The sequence below is a fragment of the Mya arenaria genome, chromosome 2, assembly GCF_026914265.1.
Source record: "Mya arenaria isolate MELC-2E11 chromosome 2, ASM2691426v1".
In the NCBI taxonomy this organism is placed as follows: Eukaryota; Metazoa; Mollusca; class Bivalvia; order Myida; family Myidae; genus Mya; species Mya arenaria.
The window spans coordinates 16,793,691-16,811,845 of NC_069123.1; the positions used below are offsets into that span (position 1 = coordinate 16,793,691).

At 32.9% G+C, this 18,155-nt stretch overlaps 1 protein-coding gene across 2 annotated transcripts in view; it reads left to right on the plus strand.

Annotated features, from left to right (window-relative positions):
- LOC128225091 (macrophage mannose receptor 1-like) overlaps positions 1-16,511 on the plus strand; it is a 34,140-nt gene extending 17,629 nt beyond the window's left edge. Inside the window, exons 10-11 of one of the 2 annotated variants that reach the window (XM_052935115.1) lie at positions 2,219-2,342; positions 2,968-3,499. In XM_052935115.1, the coding sequence (XP_052791075.1) occupies positions 2,219-2,247 (29 nt within the window). In that variant the 3' untranslated portion in view covers positions 2,248-2,342; positions 2,968-3,499. Of the gene's footprint in view, positions 1-2,218; positions 2,343-2,967; positions 3,500-16,281 lie in introns of those variants that run through there. The other variant, XM_052935113.1, reaches the window with a different exon arrangement.
- Positions 16,512-18,155: the final 1,644 nt, after the last annotated feature.

Sequence of the window (18,155 nt, forward strand, 5' to 3'; positions counted from 1 at the left end):
TCAGAATAATATAAGAGCTATTTACACACACTTCGGGCCATATGGCAATATTAGGACCGGCCAGTCAGCCCCCGAAGTCTAACGCCTTGGTCCATATACCATTTCGGTGGCTGACTGGCCGGTCCTTATAATGTCATATAACCCTCAGTGGTGTGTAATATTTCTTAAATATGTCCGTTAACGACCCTGCTCAACACCATTTGATACTGAACTACTGCATATAGGCAATACCATAAATGGTAGAAAAGCTTTACACTTCATGTTATGAACCTGTAAAAGGATATCTTTACCATCTGATAAGATTAGGGTTTCAATCAAAGGTAATCGTTACATAGCTTGAACACTGAAATATGATCGTTCAGTTCTTTTAAAGTGTTTGAAAAGTAATGATATGACATTTTGATGCATTTCTAAACGTTTTCCTTGAACAAATATCATTATAATATAATATTTGTATTTTTATGGGTAACATGTCCAGAAATCCCTCAAACCACTTTGCCCTAAAAACGTCAATATTTCCTAAAATAATTGAACAAGTTTGAAACAGTTTACACTGTCAGAAAGGTGAAGGACTAATTTATAAGAAAACAAAAGATTTTTTTAAAGTTCCTGCTACAGTTCTTCCATCATGAGACAATATGCGCAGACTAAACGTAAATGTGAATAACGAAATAATGGAGAAAAAAAATGTTCGAAAATTCCCACCTAAAGCACGTTAACTATTGACTAACATGCAATGCTTGCACATGCATGACAAAAAATATGTTGAAATATCATCCATACCGTTGTGAACAAACATTTTTGTTGCGATATTTCTACTTTCACCTCAATCACCGTCTTGCAATCGTGATATTGACTGGGTTATGTCTTGAATGTTAGAAGCGTTAACATTGGAGGGCTTTAATCGAATGTTTAAAAAAAAAATCGATTTGTAAAAAATACAATTGTATAGAATTATTCAATATTCGATTGCGCTTCACACAGTTCATGCGCTATTTTATAACAGACTATATATAGTCATTTACACATAAATTCAGGTAGACTCTTCTATTATAAAACAGTCCAAACAAATAAGTTTTCAGTTCCTTTCTAAAAGTAGGTTCACTTTTGATGTGCTTTTGTCACCGGGAAGAGCATTCCATCCTTTCGGCCAAACCACAGCAAGTGATCTGTCAGCAATTCTGGTTCTGGTTCTTGCAACAATAAATTGAATGTCATCAGAAGATCTTAGTCTGTATTTTCCTGAACACGGTTTAACAAAGACCCCAGATAAGATTAAGCTGTTCCCTGCACAATGCGAATCACAATAACAATTATTTTTAACCAAATTTGCCCTCACAGGACCCCAGTGAAGGAATTTGAGGACTAGTAGTTGGATGAGCGTATGGTTTGTTGGTCACAACTCTTGCTACTTGGGTCTGCACTTTCTGAAGTCTGTTAATCTGATAGGCAGGTATTTCCGTAAATTATCCATTGCAAAGATCAATATGAGAATGAATAAGCCCGTTTACCATTATCTTTGTTGATTTTTGTGAAAGGTGTTTACGAAATTCTTTCAGATTTCTAAGCTGAGCATACGCAATCTGACATTTCTTTCTGATATGCATGTCAAAATTAAGAGTACTTTCCATATGTACATCAAAATCTATGACATCGTTAACGCATTTTACTGATGATCCACCAACACTCACACTTGAAATGTTAAGTTTTGCTAGCTGATGTTTAGTGCCATACCTGATAATTTCAGTTTTTGAGTTGTTCATTTTCAACTTTAAATTTGTCATCCACAAGATTATATCATGTATACAATCATTTAGCTGTCTAAGAACGTTCGCCCCTTTTTGTGCATTTCAAGATTGAATTCTGAAAGCAATTTTCTGATCATCAGCATACCCATAAAGTCCAGCTAGGTATTTTTGTACAACTGTGTTCAGAGCAGCAATATACATGGTAAAAATAACTGGGCCTTCACAGGATCCCTGTGGTAGACCGAACTGCAGCCGTTCTGTGTTTGAAGATGCGTTTCAATAATAACTTTCATTGTCCTTTCAGTTAAAAAGGAATTTATCCCGTTCAAAAGAATACCTTCAATACCAAAGTCTACCTGAAGAATTCGAAGCACAATTGGAATATCCACTGAGATTAATCATAACAACGATATATACTTTATTGTTGTCAAAAGCATCCAAGAAATCACAATACATTTTCATCATTGCAGATTTTACGCCATTCTCGACTTTCCAATAGACCATAATCCTTTGCGGCATGGTGACTTCCGGTTTATTTCCGGGTTATGACTAAGTACAATAACAGCGATAAATACGGACAAATTATCATTGCAGGTTTGTTATAATTTATTTATTTTTATTAGATTTGTCATTTTAATGAGTTTATATTACATTATTGTGATATTATTTGAATGTCATGAGCTATAAATCGCTTGACTGTTTACTTGGACAGTTAGTTCTGGTGGGTGGGGTAGATGGTTCAGAAAAGACTGCAGTTACTTTTCTTATTGGAGTTTTATAAACAACAAATTCTTATCTATTCTAAAACATTTGTTTTGAAAATTAACACAAAAAATTACATTAGTCTGTTTTACTATCTGACAGTCATGATCTAATGAAGAATCTGTATGTACATTACCAGGTATAACTAATAGTCTTATGAATGAACATAAATAAATCATCATCAATATAAATTATGATATTTATACTGCTGTGTGTATTTTATTATTATGTAATAAACATTTTACTTAGAGTAATTATGTCATGCTGTCACCTGTGTAGTCTTCTGAATGATTTGTTATTTTCAAATATTATGATGGCCACCGGACTAGTCGCATACCACCAGGCCTGGAATTAAATTGGGTTCCAGATTGTCTTAAAACCCATTCATAAATAAGTCTGAGAGTAACTTACTTTTTTATAAAAATATGCTTTTTATGTTCCATTCCTTTCTTTACAGATATGATTCAAATATGCTGATGTTACCTTCTGAGATCATTACTTTCAATGAAGAACATCACTACAATTGGTTGGGCTGCTAGATTGGTAGCAACGTGATGAACAGCTAGTACCTGACATGCTATTGTTGGTTTTGGCATCTATTGCTTACTGGGCCGCTATATTGGATGGACCATACGTGTTGGTTGAACAATTATAAATGGTTGGACTGGAAGTGTTGGTTGGACCACCAGTGTTGTTTGGACTGCTTGTTGGACAGAATGTGTGATAGACAACTAGTGTTATTTGAAACACTGTTGGGTCATATTGGTTTGATTCCCACTGCTAGTACTTGTTGGATCTCTTTTGTTGGTTGAACTGTTGTTTTTTGACTGTTATTATTGATATTCATACATGTATAATATGTTAAGTGCTTAGTATTCAACACTTATTATTATTATTGTTATCATAAGAAATATTATTATTCAAAAATCATATAAATATATAAAATTAAATATTTTTTTATGTCCTTGTACTTTAGTTATGTTTTACATCTACAATGTGCATCATAATGTTTTATTATATGAACAACTCTTTTTATAGATATTTAAATAAACTTTAATTCTGTACAACCATTTTTTGTTTCTTTTGCTACAATTTGTATGATAGTGTCAGACATTTTCTACAGAAATGATAAATTTGTCATAAAAAAGCACAGCAAAAAATCAGAGCTTATGGTAACTTCTTTAAATGCTGATTCTCATCAAAATGAATAAGTTGAATTGCATCATTGAAATTTGAATGTATGATTCTTCATTAAATTTGATGAGATCTCCTGCCAATTGACCTTTAGGGACATGCACCTTTAAAACTGCAATCTTACAGATTAACTGATTTTGATATCATTGCCTTCAATTCAGTCAGTCATATAAGATGATTCACAAAATAACAGATCTCAGTTGTTAGAAACGCTTTTTAACCATAAATATATCCATTTTCAAACAAAGATACGTACAAATGTTATTTGATCTTTTATCACTGGTTTTCAGACATTTTTTTGTCAAAACGGTCAAGATAATTCTGTAAAAATGTTTTTTGATCTTCCATCAGCAATCTTATATCACTGGTTTTCAGACATTTTTTTGTCAAAATGGTCAGTCTGAGAATGCAGCTTTAAACTTGAGCACTGTATTTACAATGATGAACAATTTTAGTTATGAAAATTAAAATACATAGGAGCAGATGTATTGAATCATTCAAGTCTTGAAAAATTATGTATGATCTTGCTGGACATGAGCCTATTGTTTCTGGAAATTTGCATGTGTACCAAGTTTCATTTAAATCTCAAGGCTGTTTGAATTTGGGCCAAGAAAATATTCGGCCTACAGTACTGCGCTAACGACACCTAGGCTTATTGACTATAACAATACTAAAGTAACATGATAGGAAAAAGCTCGAACCAAGGGTTGCCAGAAAAAGCACGGTGCTCCTACAAACTAAGTTAACCGGGTGGCTAGTTATTGCCCACAAACGTTAACTCGATTTTATGTCTTTTTAATATTAACCATGGGAGTTTACACAGTCATTGGAATAAAAAGATCATAGACAATCATATTAATAACAACGGTATTTTTTACAATTTTATAATAACATTAAACATGATATAATTCAATAACAATAAATTGTCCTTGGTATGTAATAATCCCTTTAAAGGTTCATTTGCCAAGGGTTAAAAAACCACAACTTGCTTCTTTTTGAAAAATCTCTTGTTCGACTGTTATCGGCTATAAAGTGTTGTTTCACATCCTGTGTCATAATTTTAAGTTCTAAATGTCTACTTTTTGTACCAAACATTTAAATTTATGTCACTTGTGTGCATTTCTTTAGTCCTTGCAGTCAAGGAAAGTTTTCATTCATATTGACACACTTCATTTATTTTATCTCTGTTCTTGAACCGATTCCATCTCTTGTGTTTTGCACAAATTTTTCTTGTAAAACATCTGATATAGCTGGTGCTATCAGATCAATGGTATCAACTGCCTACTCCGGTTGAGCATCAACTTGGCGGAATCAAACATCCAGAATGGACATCTCTGAAATAAAATAAATAGTTTTATCATCATCCAACTTAGCCAGAAAAAATAAAATAAAAGACTCTTAACTGTTAAAGCTGCACTCTCACAGATGTACCGTTTTGACAACTTTTTTTATTTGTTGTCTTGGAAAGAGGCAATTTCTGCGTAAATATCTGCAAACCAGTGATATAAGCCTGCTGACAAAAAAAATCAGATCACCGATTTTCATATCTCCATTTAAAAATTATTATTTTATGGCTAATTTTAAAAGCATTACTAACGGTTTAAGAAAAATGCATTAAAAATTATTTTATTTACTTAAAAACGAAAATCTGCGATCCAATGTTTTGTCAGCAGTCTTATATCACTGGTTTTCTTGCACGTTTGCATAAATTAGCAGTCGAAGACAAAAAACAACAACAGTTGTCAAAATGTTTAATCTGTGAGAGTGCAGCTTTAATATCAGTCGGCTATTTAAATAGTTACAATTTACTAGTACAATATTAATAAGCTGTTATTTTAAGACCTGCATATTTGTTTACATACAGCACAGCAGTCAGTATTTAAATGCCCTTCTTAATCACATTTAAGCTTCATTTACTTGACTGTTTTGAAGTTGCAGATTTTAACAATTTCACACTAATTGCAACATATCATTCATTTAATTTAATAACAAACTCAACAAACCACAATTGAATGCATACTTTATAACAACCAATATGTATTTGAAGTCTTTGAGAACTACTATGAAAGTCTTGACCATTATATTTGTTATTTTACCCCACCCACTTAAATGTGTATTGAAGTAGGGTATAAACGTCAAAAACTTCATTGACATTTACAAAAAACGGTAGATATTTATAGAAGAATGTATAACCTGATGTTCCTAACATGTTTTACTCACCTATCGATCTATTTTGCCAAGTATGCTCTTCCTTTCACTCGTATCGATAACAAGGAAATTGAATGCGGAAATAAACCGGAAGTCACCTTTGTCGCAAAGCATTATGGGCTTCTGGAATAAGGCGAATGACCCTTTCTGTATGCACTTTGATATGACGAAAGGAAACTGTTTACTTCGATGTGATGAGTAATTTGTTGTAAGGCAGATTTCTCAGGGATCTTTGATTAAAAAAACGACAAGTTTGACACTGGCCGATAGTTCTTAAGTTCCAGAGGGAGACCTTATTTCTTCATTTGAGGCTTTCCACTCTGTTGGAAACACCCCAGATGCTAATGAAACACCCCAGATGACAATGATCTATTTACAATTTCAAACACAACTGGTACAAGAAGATGAAGATTTTCTTTCAAGTTTGGTGTTGAAATAACATCTAGCTCATGAGTTGTTGATGTTGATACTAAGATAATTTTCAATAAACCATTTCCTAAGAGTGGTGTAAACTCTGTCAAAATTGTGCCACATAGAGGCTTGTTTAATGATACAGACCCAATATGTGCCGAATCAATGGTTATATTATCTATGTCATTTCTCAGCCAGGCAATTTTGTCAACAAAAAATTGCAAAAATTAGTCGGCAAGAGATACATCATCAGTATGCGGTGGAATCGGATTGTCCCTCGTGCGACCGAGCAGACAGGCAGTCACCCCATATAACTTTTTCGCCCTCTGCCCCAATGATTTAGACGGATATTTTCTATTTTTCGATGTTGACACTGCAGTAGTGTAGCTGTGCCTGACCTTTTCGAAAATAATTGCCATACAATTTGAATTGTCAGACTGGTAAATACTTTCTATTGACCTTTAAAACTGCTTGAGGGATTTACGGTTCTCAATATACCATGGTACATTTGGTCAGCAGATAACAGTGCTTTCTTTGAGTGGAGCATGCTTATCAATTACATCTGATGTTCTCTTGGTAAAGTTTGTGACACGATCTTTAACATTTGAAGATCTTTTTAAAAGTAGATTCAATTTAGAGATGTCTTTATGAAAGGCTTCTTTTGACACTGATTTTCAGTTTCTGCTTTTTAACACTTTTAACAAGTAATGGAGGCCGACACTGTTTAACATAACAAGCAGTGATCAGAAATAAAATGATAATCTTATCAACACAGAATGGTCTATAAGCTGGTGGAATAAAATGTATCTTCATCATTGAAATATGTTATCAATTAACAAATTCGGAAACGATAAATGCAGAGTTACCATGTTACCATGTCGGTATTGAAAAACAACAGAAAACGGAGCGTTTCGCTTTTTTATACAACTTAATACCATTGTGCATTTTGTCTTTAAATGAAACATGTTTGTTTAATGCATATCTTTGCTTGATTGCCATTTCAATGTTTTACCTTATATTCGTCCTTATTTGTGTCATTGTGAGTAAACTTTACACGTAAAAGTGAACGTATTTTGGTTTGAGTAAGTTGATATTGCAATCAAGATATATTTCAAACATCATATTGCATTCATGAGTCACATTTGGGTGTAGATAAATGCCCCAAAAGCCCGCAAAATCATGTTTTGGCCTGAAATGGCCTCAAACACTGCTCCTGACCGACTTTGGGAAGTTCATGCCAGTGCCATATTTTACTGGAATGACAATGAATACATTGTCGTAGTAGACATATATTCAAGATTCTTTGAAGATTGACGACTACCGAATCGAAGATCAAATACAAGCATGCACAAGATGAATAGGCATCTTCGCAATGTATGGTATTCATCGCATACTCATAGCTGATCATGCTTGATCATACACTAGCAAAGAGTTTGAACAATTTGCAAAAATGTTGGATTTTGAGGACCATACTTGAGTACCACAACTCACCACTTGCATGTGACAGTAGCCCTGACGAACTTTTGATGTCCCGCCAACTAAGGTCAATATTACCATTGGCATTAGATCACTTAAAGCCCAAAACTCACGACAAAACAACATCATGATTATGATAGGTCAACGAAACCTCTTAATATACTATCTAAGGGTGAAACTATACGGCTTTGACAAGGTAAGAAATAGGCACCAGCTATTGTAAGGAAAATACTTGACGGTAGGTCGTACATTGTAGAGACTGCCGATGGAGGTTTATATCGAATCGAAAACACTTGCTTAAGTCTAATGAAAAGCCATTTCCAATAATAGACTTCAGTGCACACATATCACAATCACATAGTATACAGGCACCTAGGTCGAACATTCCTGAACAAAAATTACCTGATCAAATACCATCCAATATTGGTACATCATTGCAAACATCAGAAACTATCACAAAAAAGTTCAATACAATCACAACCATTCACTTTCCCATTTGTGCAACTGCGACAATAACCAGGAAACCTGCGCGGCTGGATGTGTGTGGTATGACAAGTTAACTAATAAAAGAAATGCTTCTTCAGCAGTTATTGTGTAGATATTCATATTCATTACCATAACTATATTGCATGTTTTGTTTATTATATACTAATGTTGTACACTTTAATAGCACTTGTGTATCGGACTTCACATAGTAAACATGTATTCAAAACTTTGGTTATTTGTAGATCTCACACCCATCCTAAGGAATACAACACATATAACAATATAATGATAAGAACTCTCTAACATTGATAAAATACAGAATAAAGTTGTGAACATAATTTAAACAAAAGACTTAGAGAGTTTATATACAGAACGACTTTTGTACAAGTGTATGCCTACAATTCTAATATCTGAAGACCAACTGAGTTTATTTTAGGGTTATTTTTCATAGGATGTTCTCCTATAATATACTTCCCCAGGTGTGATAATTTTGTACAACTGCTTTAATCCTAGGGCATTGTATAGGCCTTATTGATCGGGAATTGTTAGTCCTTTGTTCTAATTGTTGATCTTATGTCGTCGTAAAAATCAAATAATCTTCCTTTGATCCAGCTAATTAAAGATTGTGATAAGATAAACAAATTGAAAATTAAGCTCCGTTAGCAACTTAAATATTGACTGTCAAGTTTTCCAGCTCCCTACAAGTCGATCTCTTTACAGGTTTAATGATATTAGATGGAACTCAATGATATTAAAATTGCTGAAACAAAAATTGGTCCAATGCAGAGACAATTGAAAATATTCATACGTTTAAAGGCAGATTTCGTTAGGGTCTATCTGGTATAACATGAACAAACATGACATAATATTGTAAAAATTAGTCACATTTTCCGTATTTTTGAATTTTTAATGTCATGCTTGACCTCATTTTTGTGAGGCCACTCCACGAAAATAATGTATTACTGTGACAGAGGTTACACCGTCTTTTGACAGCGCAAAAAAATCCCTGCATTTTCAAAATATTGTTTTATTTAAATTTTGATAAAGACGGGTTGATGAATTTACATATCACCTTGAAAACCATGGTTGGATGGTACTGTGAGTGATTTTACTAAGAAAAAAACTTCCTTCAGGAGTGTTTGCATTATTTGAATAAAATAATATCAGTTGCATTTAAAACATTTTTCAGGCGCTCCTATCAACACCTTTTATTATTTTTCTCTTTCAGGTATAAAACCTTATACGAACGAAACCTGATATGGTTTTCACTTGCACTTCAGCTCTAATCAATATGAGAATAATTACCGGAAAATGAGAGGAAATTATGCTGCATTTCATTAGTTTATTCTAAAACTTTCCTTTTTGATATTTGATCAAATTTCTTCCTCCAAGTTAAACATCATCTTATTTTGCATATTCAACCAAGATGTACAAATAATGGTTGGATCGATTGTGCACTGTTAGGCCATAAAATCGCATTGTCATCAGAGCTATCGCATACCAGAGCACAATTTTCAAAAACGTAGTCCAATATGAATTCTGCATTTCATACAAAATATAAATTGTGCTCTGATGAGGTCTATTATATTTATAGTTAGAAAACATTGGTAAATGATGGGACAAGTGTGAGGTGATGGCCATGCTAACTAGTTTTAGCCCCCACTAGACTCGAGTTCCAGTGCACGCTTGTTTTACCGACCGATACCATCATGTAACGGTAAAGCGATTTTGACGAGGGTATGGTTTGTATGTGGTGTTTGTATCTGTGTATGTTATGTTAATATGTTTTGTCTATAGTTCATTGTCGTTGCGGACTCTTGCCTTGTGCCCCTAAACAGGGTTTAGTGTTTCAAATTTCGCCTTTTGTGCTTGTCCCTGTATTTTTCATTGTATTATTGTGTAATATTGTTTAGTTGTTCATTGAGATATTTCCATCTGTGGTTTTGTTTGTGTGTCGGTTTATTGGTGATAAGTCTAACTGCTTGACTTTTAAACACTGTATTTATTCTGTATATTTGATAGGAAATTTTATAGGCAGAAACTCATTAAATACTTCTTTGAAAAGCGAAAACAAAATCCGCAGTATTTCCTGTAAGTTCATTTTAGTATTATGTTTGCCATTCGTTAAAAAGTCATCAGCAACCTAATCAAAATTCAAACAGTCGATTAGCAGGGGGTGATATCAAATGCTCATTGACAAATTAGACGGACACAATTATGGAAAATGTGCTCGGTGTCTGAAGATACTGTACTTCGATACTTGAGGAAATTGCTCTGTCGGGCACGAAATTCGCAAAAGTTTGTGAAACTCATTTTTCACGCGTATATTGTGATCACATTCAAAATTGAGATTTGTGATTTTTGTGGTCTAACGGTTCACCATTGCTTAATATAGTAAAAAATGTTTATAAATCCTATTTAAAAACCATGTGTTCTTGAATATTCCTTATTTATACTCCTATATTATAGTAATTACTTTTATTGAAATTACATTGATTAAATTATATATAACCATTGCACTATACGTTTTATTAATTATAAAAAACAGTTTATAATGCATCGTATTTACATTTCACATATCATTTCAAATCAAGGAAATATTTGCTTTCTATTACAAAAGAATCCGATAGCAATATAAGTCGCGAACAAATATGACAAAACGTCCACTAGTTACGATAACGGTTTCTAGCATTTTCGACACCTGTTTCAATGCGAGCAGTGTAAGACGTTATCATTCCCAGATCGTATTCTTAACAGGCCTTGGAAAACTTGGATCATATTCTTTACAGTTTTAAACTATGACAAATATGATTGACAAAAATGGTGGTAACCAAGTGAATCATATTATTCACGGATTTATTCCGATGACATTGCTGTTTGATAAATTTAATAATAATAATAACAATAACAATAACAATAACAATAATGATGATGATGATGATGATGATGATGATGATGATGATGATGATGATGATGATAAAACCTTAGAAAAACAAAACAATGAAAATAAGTAGTGGTGGTAGTAATAGTAAGAGGGGGATCATCAGCAGCAGGTGGTAAAGTTAGTGGTAACGGCGTTAGTCATCTTACATTATAAGTCTGTGTGGCAATTAAGGGCGATGTGAAGGTCATTACCAACATCTCTACCGATTTTGAGTGCCCAAGACCCAAGCATTTACTTTTTATCATCATACACACTTTTACTGTATACGGTCGATGTGACATTGACCTTTGACCTGGTGAGGCAAAACCATGCCAAGTTTGAGCATCATAAGCCTAAGCGTTCTTTAGTTATCAATCGGACAAGCTTTGGTTTACGGACTGACCGACCGACAGGAAGACCTACCGACCGACCAAACGGGCTCACTTATAGGTTAGTTATATCTAAATGTTAGGTACAAGAGCTGAAACAGGATGGCCTCTCTATATTTATATTTTAGATTGAGAATGCTACTATAAATTGATATTTTGTTTAAAGTCTGAGTGATACATATAATTAATAGTTAAAATACTCAGTCCAATACCTGCACTTTGAAAAAAAAATCATAAATATCTGGGATTAAAAATGATTTTCAGTTGGAAGAGAGACTGTTTACCGGCCTGACGCAACATGGATTCTTTACAAATAAACAGTGCTAAACTTCAAAGTGAGTGAATTTCATCACGAGAAACGTGACATACCTTTTTATGGTTTAAATTAATTGGGTTTGAGATTAATTTTAAGGAAATGTATAGTTTTCCACTCTAAAGTGTTACCTATTTGCATTGAAATGTATAGGCAAATTAATTAGTAGTGTATAAGCTTACTGTAATGATTATTTAAGTAACACCGCCAACCAATGGTGCGATCACATTTGAACCCTAATACAGCTCACCCATTTTCTAGGTGTTCTAAGAGGAAGGACATGCAGTTGGCCATGCCAAAGCGGCGGAACCTGAGTCACAGATGGATGCTAGGGCTAGCCTGGGTTACCTGCCCTTACCATTTCATTATCTTGTTAGGCAGAGTACGCTGGGTACCAGACAATGCTAGGGCTGGGATAAACACTAGAGAGACTTCATAACTTCCGATTTCTCATTGCATAACATTTTCATACAGGAAGTTTGCAGTAAGAATTACGGAACTATGAAGCCAGAAGTGGGGAAAGCGAGGATATATTAAAGTGATACTCTTATTTAAGATCAATACATATACCTGTATAACAAACATAATTTTGACTAATAAACCTTTAACTACTTACAAAGTAATGCATTTATGGAAAATATTAATTACTGATAACAATAATGTAGCCGTATATTTAATAACAAAAAGCGCAATAATACTGAATGATTGGTGAATGCTTACTGTGGTCTACTTTAGTCTCATAAGAAAGAAATATTGTGTTTTCTTTGCGGCAGACAAAGTATACTCGGTATTCTTCATAAGAACCATTGTTTTCGACATTTATTAATCCTTTTCGGAATTTAAAAACAACATTATTAATTGATGTAAATCTTATTTTGGAGTAAGAGTGCATCCATACCTAAGAAAGTACGGAGGTCATCCAGGGCTTCAATAGCTATTACATATACATAAAATCAATACTATAGGGCATTCTATTCAATCCAATCCTGTTCTAGCCAGTAAATAACGGCCGAAAATTCAATACTTTAGTGACTGTGAAAACATCTGAATAATTTTCAGCATGCGAAAACGGATATGAACGAGATGTTGTCTGTGCAGCATGAAATTATGATAATTATATACTTTTTCTTTATTTTTTAAATGATCCGACTAAATATGTTTATGTCAGTGAAATATACGTACCGATATCTTAGCCAACGATGTTTATTCCTATGTTTGGTGCTATAAGTAGGTCCACGTCTTTAAGAATTTAACGGCTTTACGCCTCCTCCCCCTTCCCTCCTTTATCCGAAAATGCAAAAAAAAAAACAATACGAAAACACGTTTTTTACTTTTATTATCTCCAACAAGGGTGACATAATCAGACGGAGAGGGTGAAACCATTTTTGGGATATTATTAAATAATTTTTGTTTAATTTGAAGGTATCAAAGACTGATTTCACCCTTTGCAAATAAACTGAATTTTCAAGTACATAAAAATGATTAATTCCAACATTTTGTTCCATTGTATTGTGTTAATTATCATCTTGTAGGGTATTAAGATGGAATTAGCGTATCAAAGTATATTTATTAGATATAAAAGTTCACGAACTTCATGATCAATAAAATCAAAAGCTTTCTTTAAGTCTGAATAAACTACATACGCTTAATTGACTAAATGCTTAAATTACATGGAAATTGAAAATGTCTGAAGAACAAATTAATATTATTTCACCAAATTACACCAACACGTTCCATAAAGTCAGCTCATTTTTTTATGGCATGTTAGAATGTGATGATTTATATTTCAATTGTCCGAATGGTCAGAGTCAAAATATATATTTTTTTAAACTTAATGGACTTGAAAGGAGCTCACTCCGTGGGAACACCAATGGCCTATATGAGAAACTGTATGACATGTCTTAAGCCTAGGACTGGTTTTTTTGTACTTAAATGTCGATAGATTGTGGTCACAAGGGAGTTGTATTGACTTATAGAGCCCTCTTGTTGTCTGGTTACACTTTAACCGATCAAATTCCCATTTCAATCTGTAGCAGCTATTGAAAACCCCATTATACTTATTTGCACATTTAGTTTCCAGGAAATCATTAAGAGACCTGTCTTAATCCAATAAAGTGCCGACCCCATCTCATTATTTCTGCAATATAAAATGTATTTTAGCAATGATGTGAGTGCTTGGAACGCTTGTACAGCTTGATAAGTTTAGTTGAGTTGATCACATTTGAACCCTAATACAGCTCACCAATTTTCTAGGTGTTCTAACAGGAAGGACATGCAGCTGGCCATGCCGATACTTCGAGCCATAGCGGCGGAAGCTGAGTCACAGATACATGCTAGGGCTAGCATTAACACTAGAGAGACTTCATAACTTCCGAGTTCTCATTGCATTACATCTTCATATGTAGGAAGTTTGCAGTCAGAATTACGGAACTATGAAGCCAGAAGACACGAAAGCGAGGTAATATTAAAGTGATACTCTTATTTAAAATCAATACATACACATGTATAACAAACATGATTTTGACTAATAAACCTTTAACTACTTACTAAATAATGCATTTATGGAAAATATGAATTACTGATAACAAGAATGTTGAGATGTACAATACTGTTGAGAATATACTAGATACACCTTTGTTTTACAACCATCATTTGAAAATTGGTAATAAAGGTATTTTTATCAAAAGTCTTTATAATAGAGGAATACGTTTTATTAAAGATATTGTTGATGATACAGGCACATTTGTAACAAAGAGATACTTAGAGAATTGTACAGGGACAAATATAAATTTCATATTGTTTGAAGGTTTAAATAGAGTTGTTAAGAACTACATTAAAACATGTAAAATTACATTTAGTAATAATGATAGAACTCAAAACCCATCAATGTCATGTTATGTTAAGGATATTTTGCTTGAAACCAAAGGAAGTAAAGAAGTTTATAATGAATTGATAAAAAATAAGGATACTCCAACATGTCAGGCTAAATGGGACATTGTTTTCCAGGATGTACATTTGAAAAAGATCTATGGATTGGTATTTAGTATTACAAGAGATACATATATTCAATGGTTTCAAACAAGAATCATACATAGGATTTTAGCTACAAACTCACTTTTGTTTAAAATGAATATTGTTAATGATAGATTATGTACATTTTGTTTGTCTGAAGAGGAAACCTTGATTCATATATTCTGGAATTGTGAGATTATTCAAACCTTAATAAACTGTGTTAAAGAGTTTTTATCAGCCCTAAATGCTTTTTTCCCATTAAATTGCCAGACATTTTTGTTGGGAACCACTTGTAAAAATTTAATTAAATATAATATACTTAGTTATGAAATTAAAAAATACATATATCTCTGTAAAAGGAGAAAAATAAGACCATCCTTTATTGGTTTAAAGAGTAGTTTAAAATTTGCTTTGAATATTTATGAAAAATCAAATATTAATGAAACAGAACTTATAAATTGGTCAGTTGTAAAATTGTTTGTTTATCTAGACCACATACGTTTTAAAAACAGTAAAATCTTATATACTTTGTACAAGAACATAGTGTTTATATATATATATATATATATATATATATATATATATATATATATATATATATATATATATACTTAGATGTGTGTTCACCCTTTTAGTTATGTCATACTTGTTTTAACATCTGAAATAGGAATAAAAAGACAAGGATGTAAAAAAAAAAAAAAAAAGTTTGAAACTCATGCTCAGAAAAGCACCATATGAGCATTTTCAGAATATCTTTAGTCTACAATACTATACATGTTTTCTTTTCAAAATGTGTGTTAACAACAGTAAAACGTATTCTTAATGACAAATTCAGCTACCAATTCATGTCTTCTCATACTGTGTGTGTATACCACGTGATAAATTGCGTCATACTAGTAAATGCTACGTAGGAAGGCAATATTTTGCATTAATTGAAGACTTATAACCTTACTATTTCTTTACCATTTTAAATGAAACAACGGGCTGCCTATGCCGCTTTAAGAGCTCAACCTTTGTTTCTTTACAGAGTTTGATTACATGATTAGTTTCATCAAACACTTGGGTGTTTTTAGAAACTAAACTCTCAATCATACGTAAAAGACCAAGGGTGGGGCTCTGTAAGCGGCATAGACTGCGCTATGTTTCATTTATTTTAGTGAAGAAATAGTGAAGTTATCTTTGTTCAAAGTCTTCATTCGAAGCAAAATATTGCCTTCCGACGTAACATTTACGACGCAATTTATCACGTGGTATACACACACTGCCATAGCAACTTGCAATGTAAGTATTTGCTCTGACTTAATTAATAGGCTGTGATCGTTCAAAATACAGCACTTATGATTAACAAGTCATTCACAGGTCATAAATACTGGGTTGGAGCGAGTGTGCCCAATTTTACCTCTGACTACACGTGGGTGAATGGACACCTGTTGACCCAAGGGTCGAGCTTGTGGGAGCTGGGGCAGCCGGGCGAACACCAGGAAGCGTGTGTCTTAATTGAAGGTACTCAACCAAGCCTGCGAGGTACCACGTGCACCCACACACACCTTTTTGTTTGTGAAAGATCGCTTGAATAAATATACATTTGATGCTGAATGTTTTAAATGAAATAAAAAGTAAACTAAAGATTTTCAAGTACTAAATAGCAAGGTCGTGGATTCACCAGTCCTTTTAAGTTCATATATGTTGCTGACTCGCTGTTGAATATCAACCTTTAAATATTAATTGTACAATTTCATGCGGTATTTTATTTCACGTTTGAAGGCACATGAACAAAAGGTACTGAAAATTAAGGCTGCACTCTCACAAATATACCATTTTTACAACTTATTTTATTTTTTTGTCTTGGAAAGAGCAAATTTTTGCGTGAATATCTGCAAACCAATGATAAAAGATTGCTGACAAAAGATCAGACTGCAGAATTTCGTATTTCCGTTCGAAAATTAATGTTTTATGGCTTAAACCGTTACTAACGGTTTAAGAAAAATGCACAAAACATCAATTTTTGAACTTAAATATAAAAATCTGCTATCTATTTTTTTGTCAGCAGTCTTTTATAACTGGTTTCTATGGATTTTCGCAAAAAATGGCTCGTTCCAAGACAAAAAATAAAAAAAGTTGTCAAATCGTTTAATCTGTGAGAGTGCAGCTTTAAGGATTTATACATTATTATATCAATATTCATTCGATCACTTGTTTCGTTAATTAATATTTAACAATTAAGAAGTACTATTGCGCAAAGTCAAATACAACTTATGATGAACCATTCCTTTAAACAAGTTTTTGTGATTAACAATCACATAACAGATATTTGTTGATTTTAGTGTAGGATTGTATTTTATTTCACGATTGTCATAGAAAAACATATTTTAACGACTGGCGAAGCTTATTTTTGAAGTTTTATGTGGATTTTAATTTATTTTTCTGAAAACCCCCTTTTTGAAAAGAGTGTTTACTACGCAAATACCTTTGGGACACCCTCACGCAAATTAAGGCTGATGACGTAACTTTCAATTTTCCATTTCCAGCTCGTGGTTTAAAAGTGTCCCGTTTTTAGGTGCAAACATTATATGAACATTAATCAAGATCTTTTATGAATGCATCTCTGTTCCAGAGAATAATAGTTAATGCACGAAAGCACTTTTGAATTTAAACAGGGCCAGAATACATGGCCAAATAACTATGCCGCTTCTTGAAAAAAAGATATTTAAACGATGATTAAACATCGTATTAAACTTATATGTTTTTTAAAAAAAAATATTGGACAACTTTTTCTGGTTCACAGTTGATCAAAGGGAAGTAACCAATGGATTTTAAAAGTAGTTATAAAAGTTGATATTTTCACTTCTTAGATTGCAGTGAAAATATCAAATGGATGTAATTATAAATATGAATATACAGCTGTTACTTAACTTTAAAATACAGATGTAGCTATACATATGAATATACAGCTGTTACCTTGTACTCTAGTTTGCAGCGAAAATATCAAATGGATGTAATTATAAATATGAATATACAGCTGTTACTTAACTTTAAAATACAGATGTTGTTATACATATGAATATACAGCTGTTACCTTGTACTCTAAAATACAGATGTAATTATATGTACTTATAAAATTAAGCTTTATATTTCCAGCTGTAACTTTATTTGAGCCTCTAGGTACACCATAGTATGATCCAAATTAACCACCACTATGAGATTAAAATCAGGCGAGCTTTGTTCATTATCTG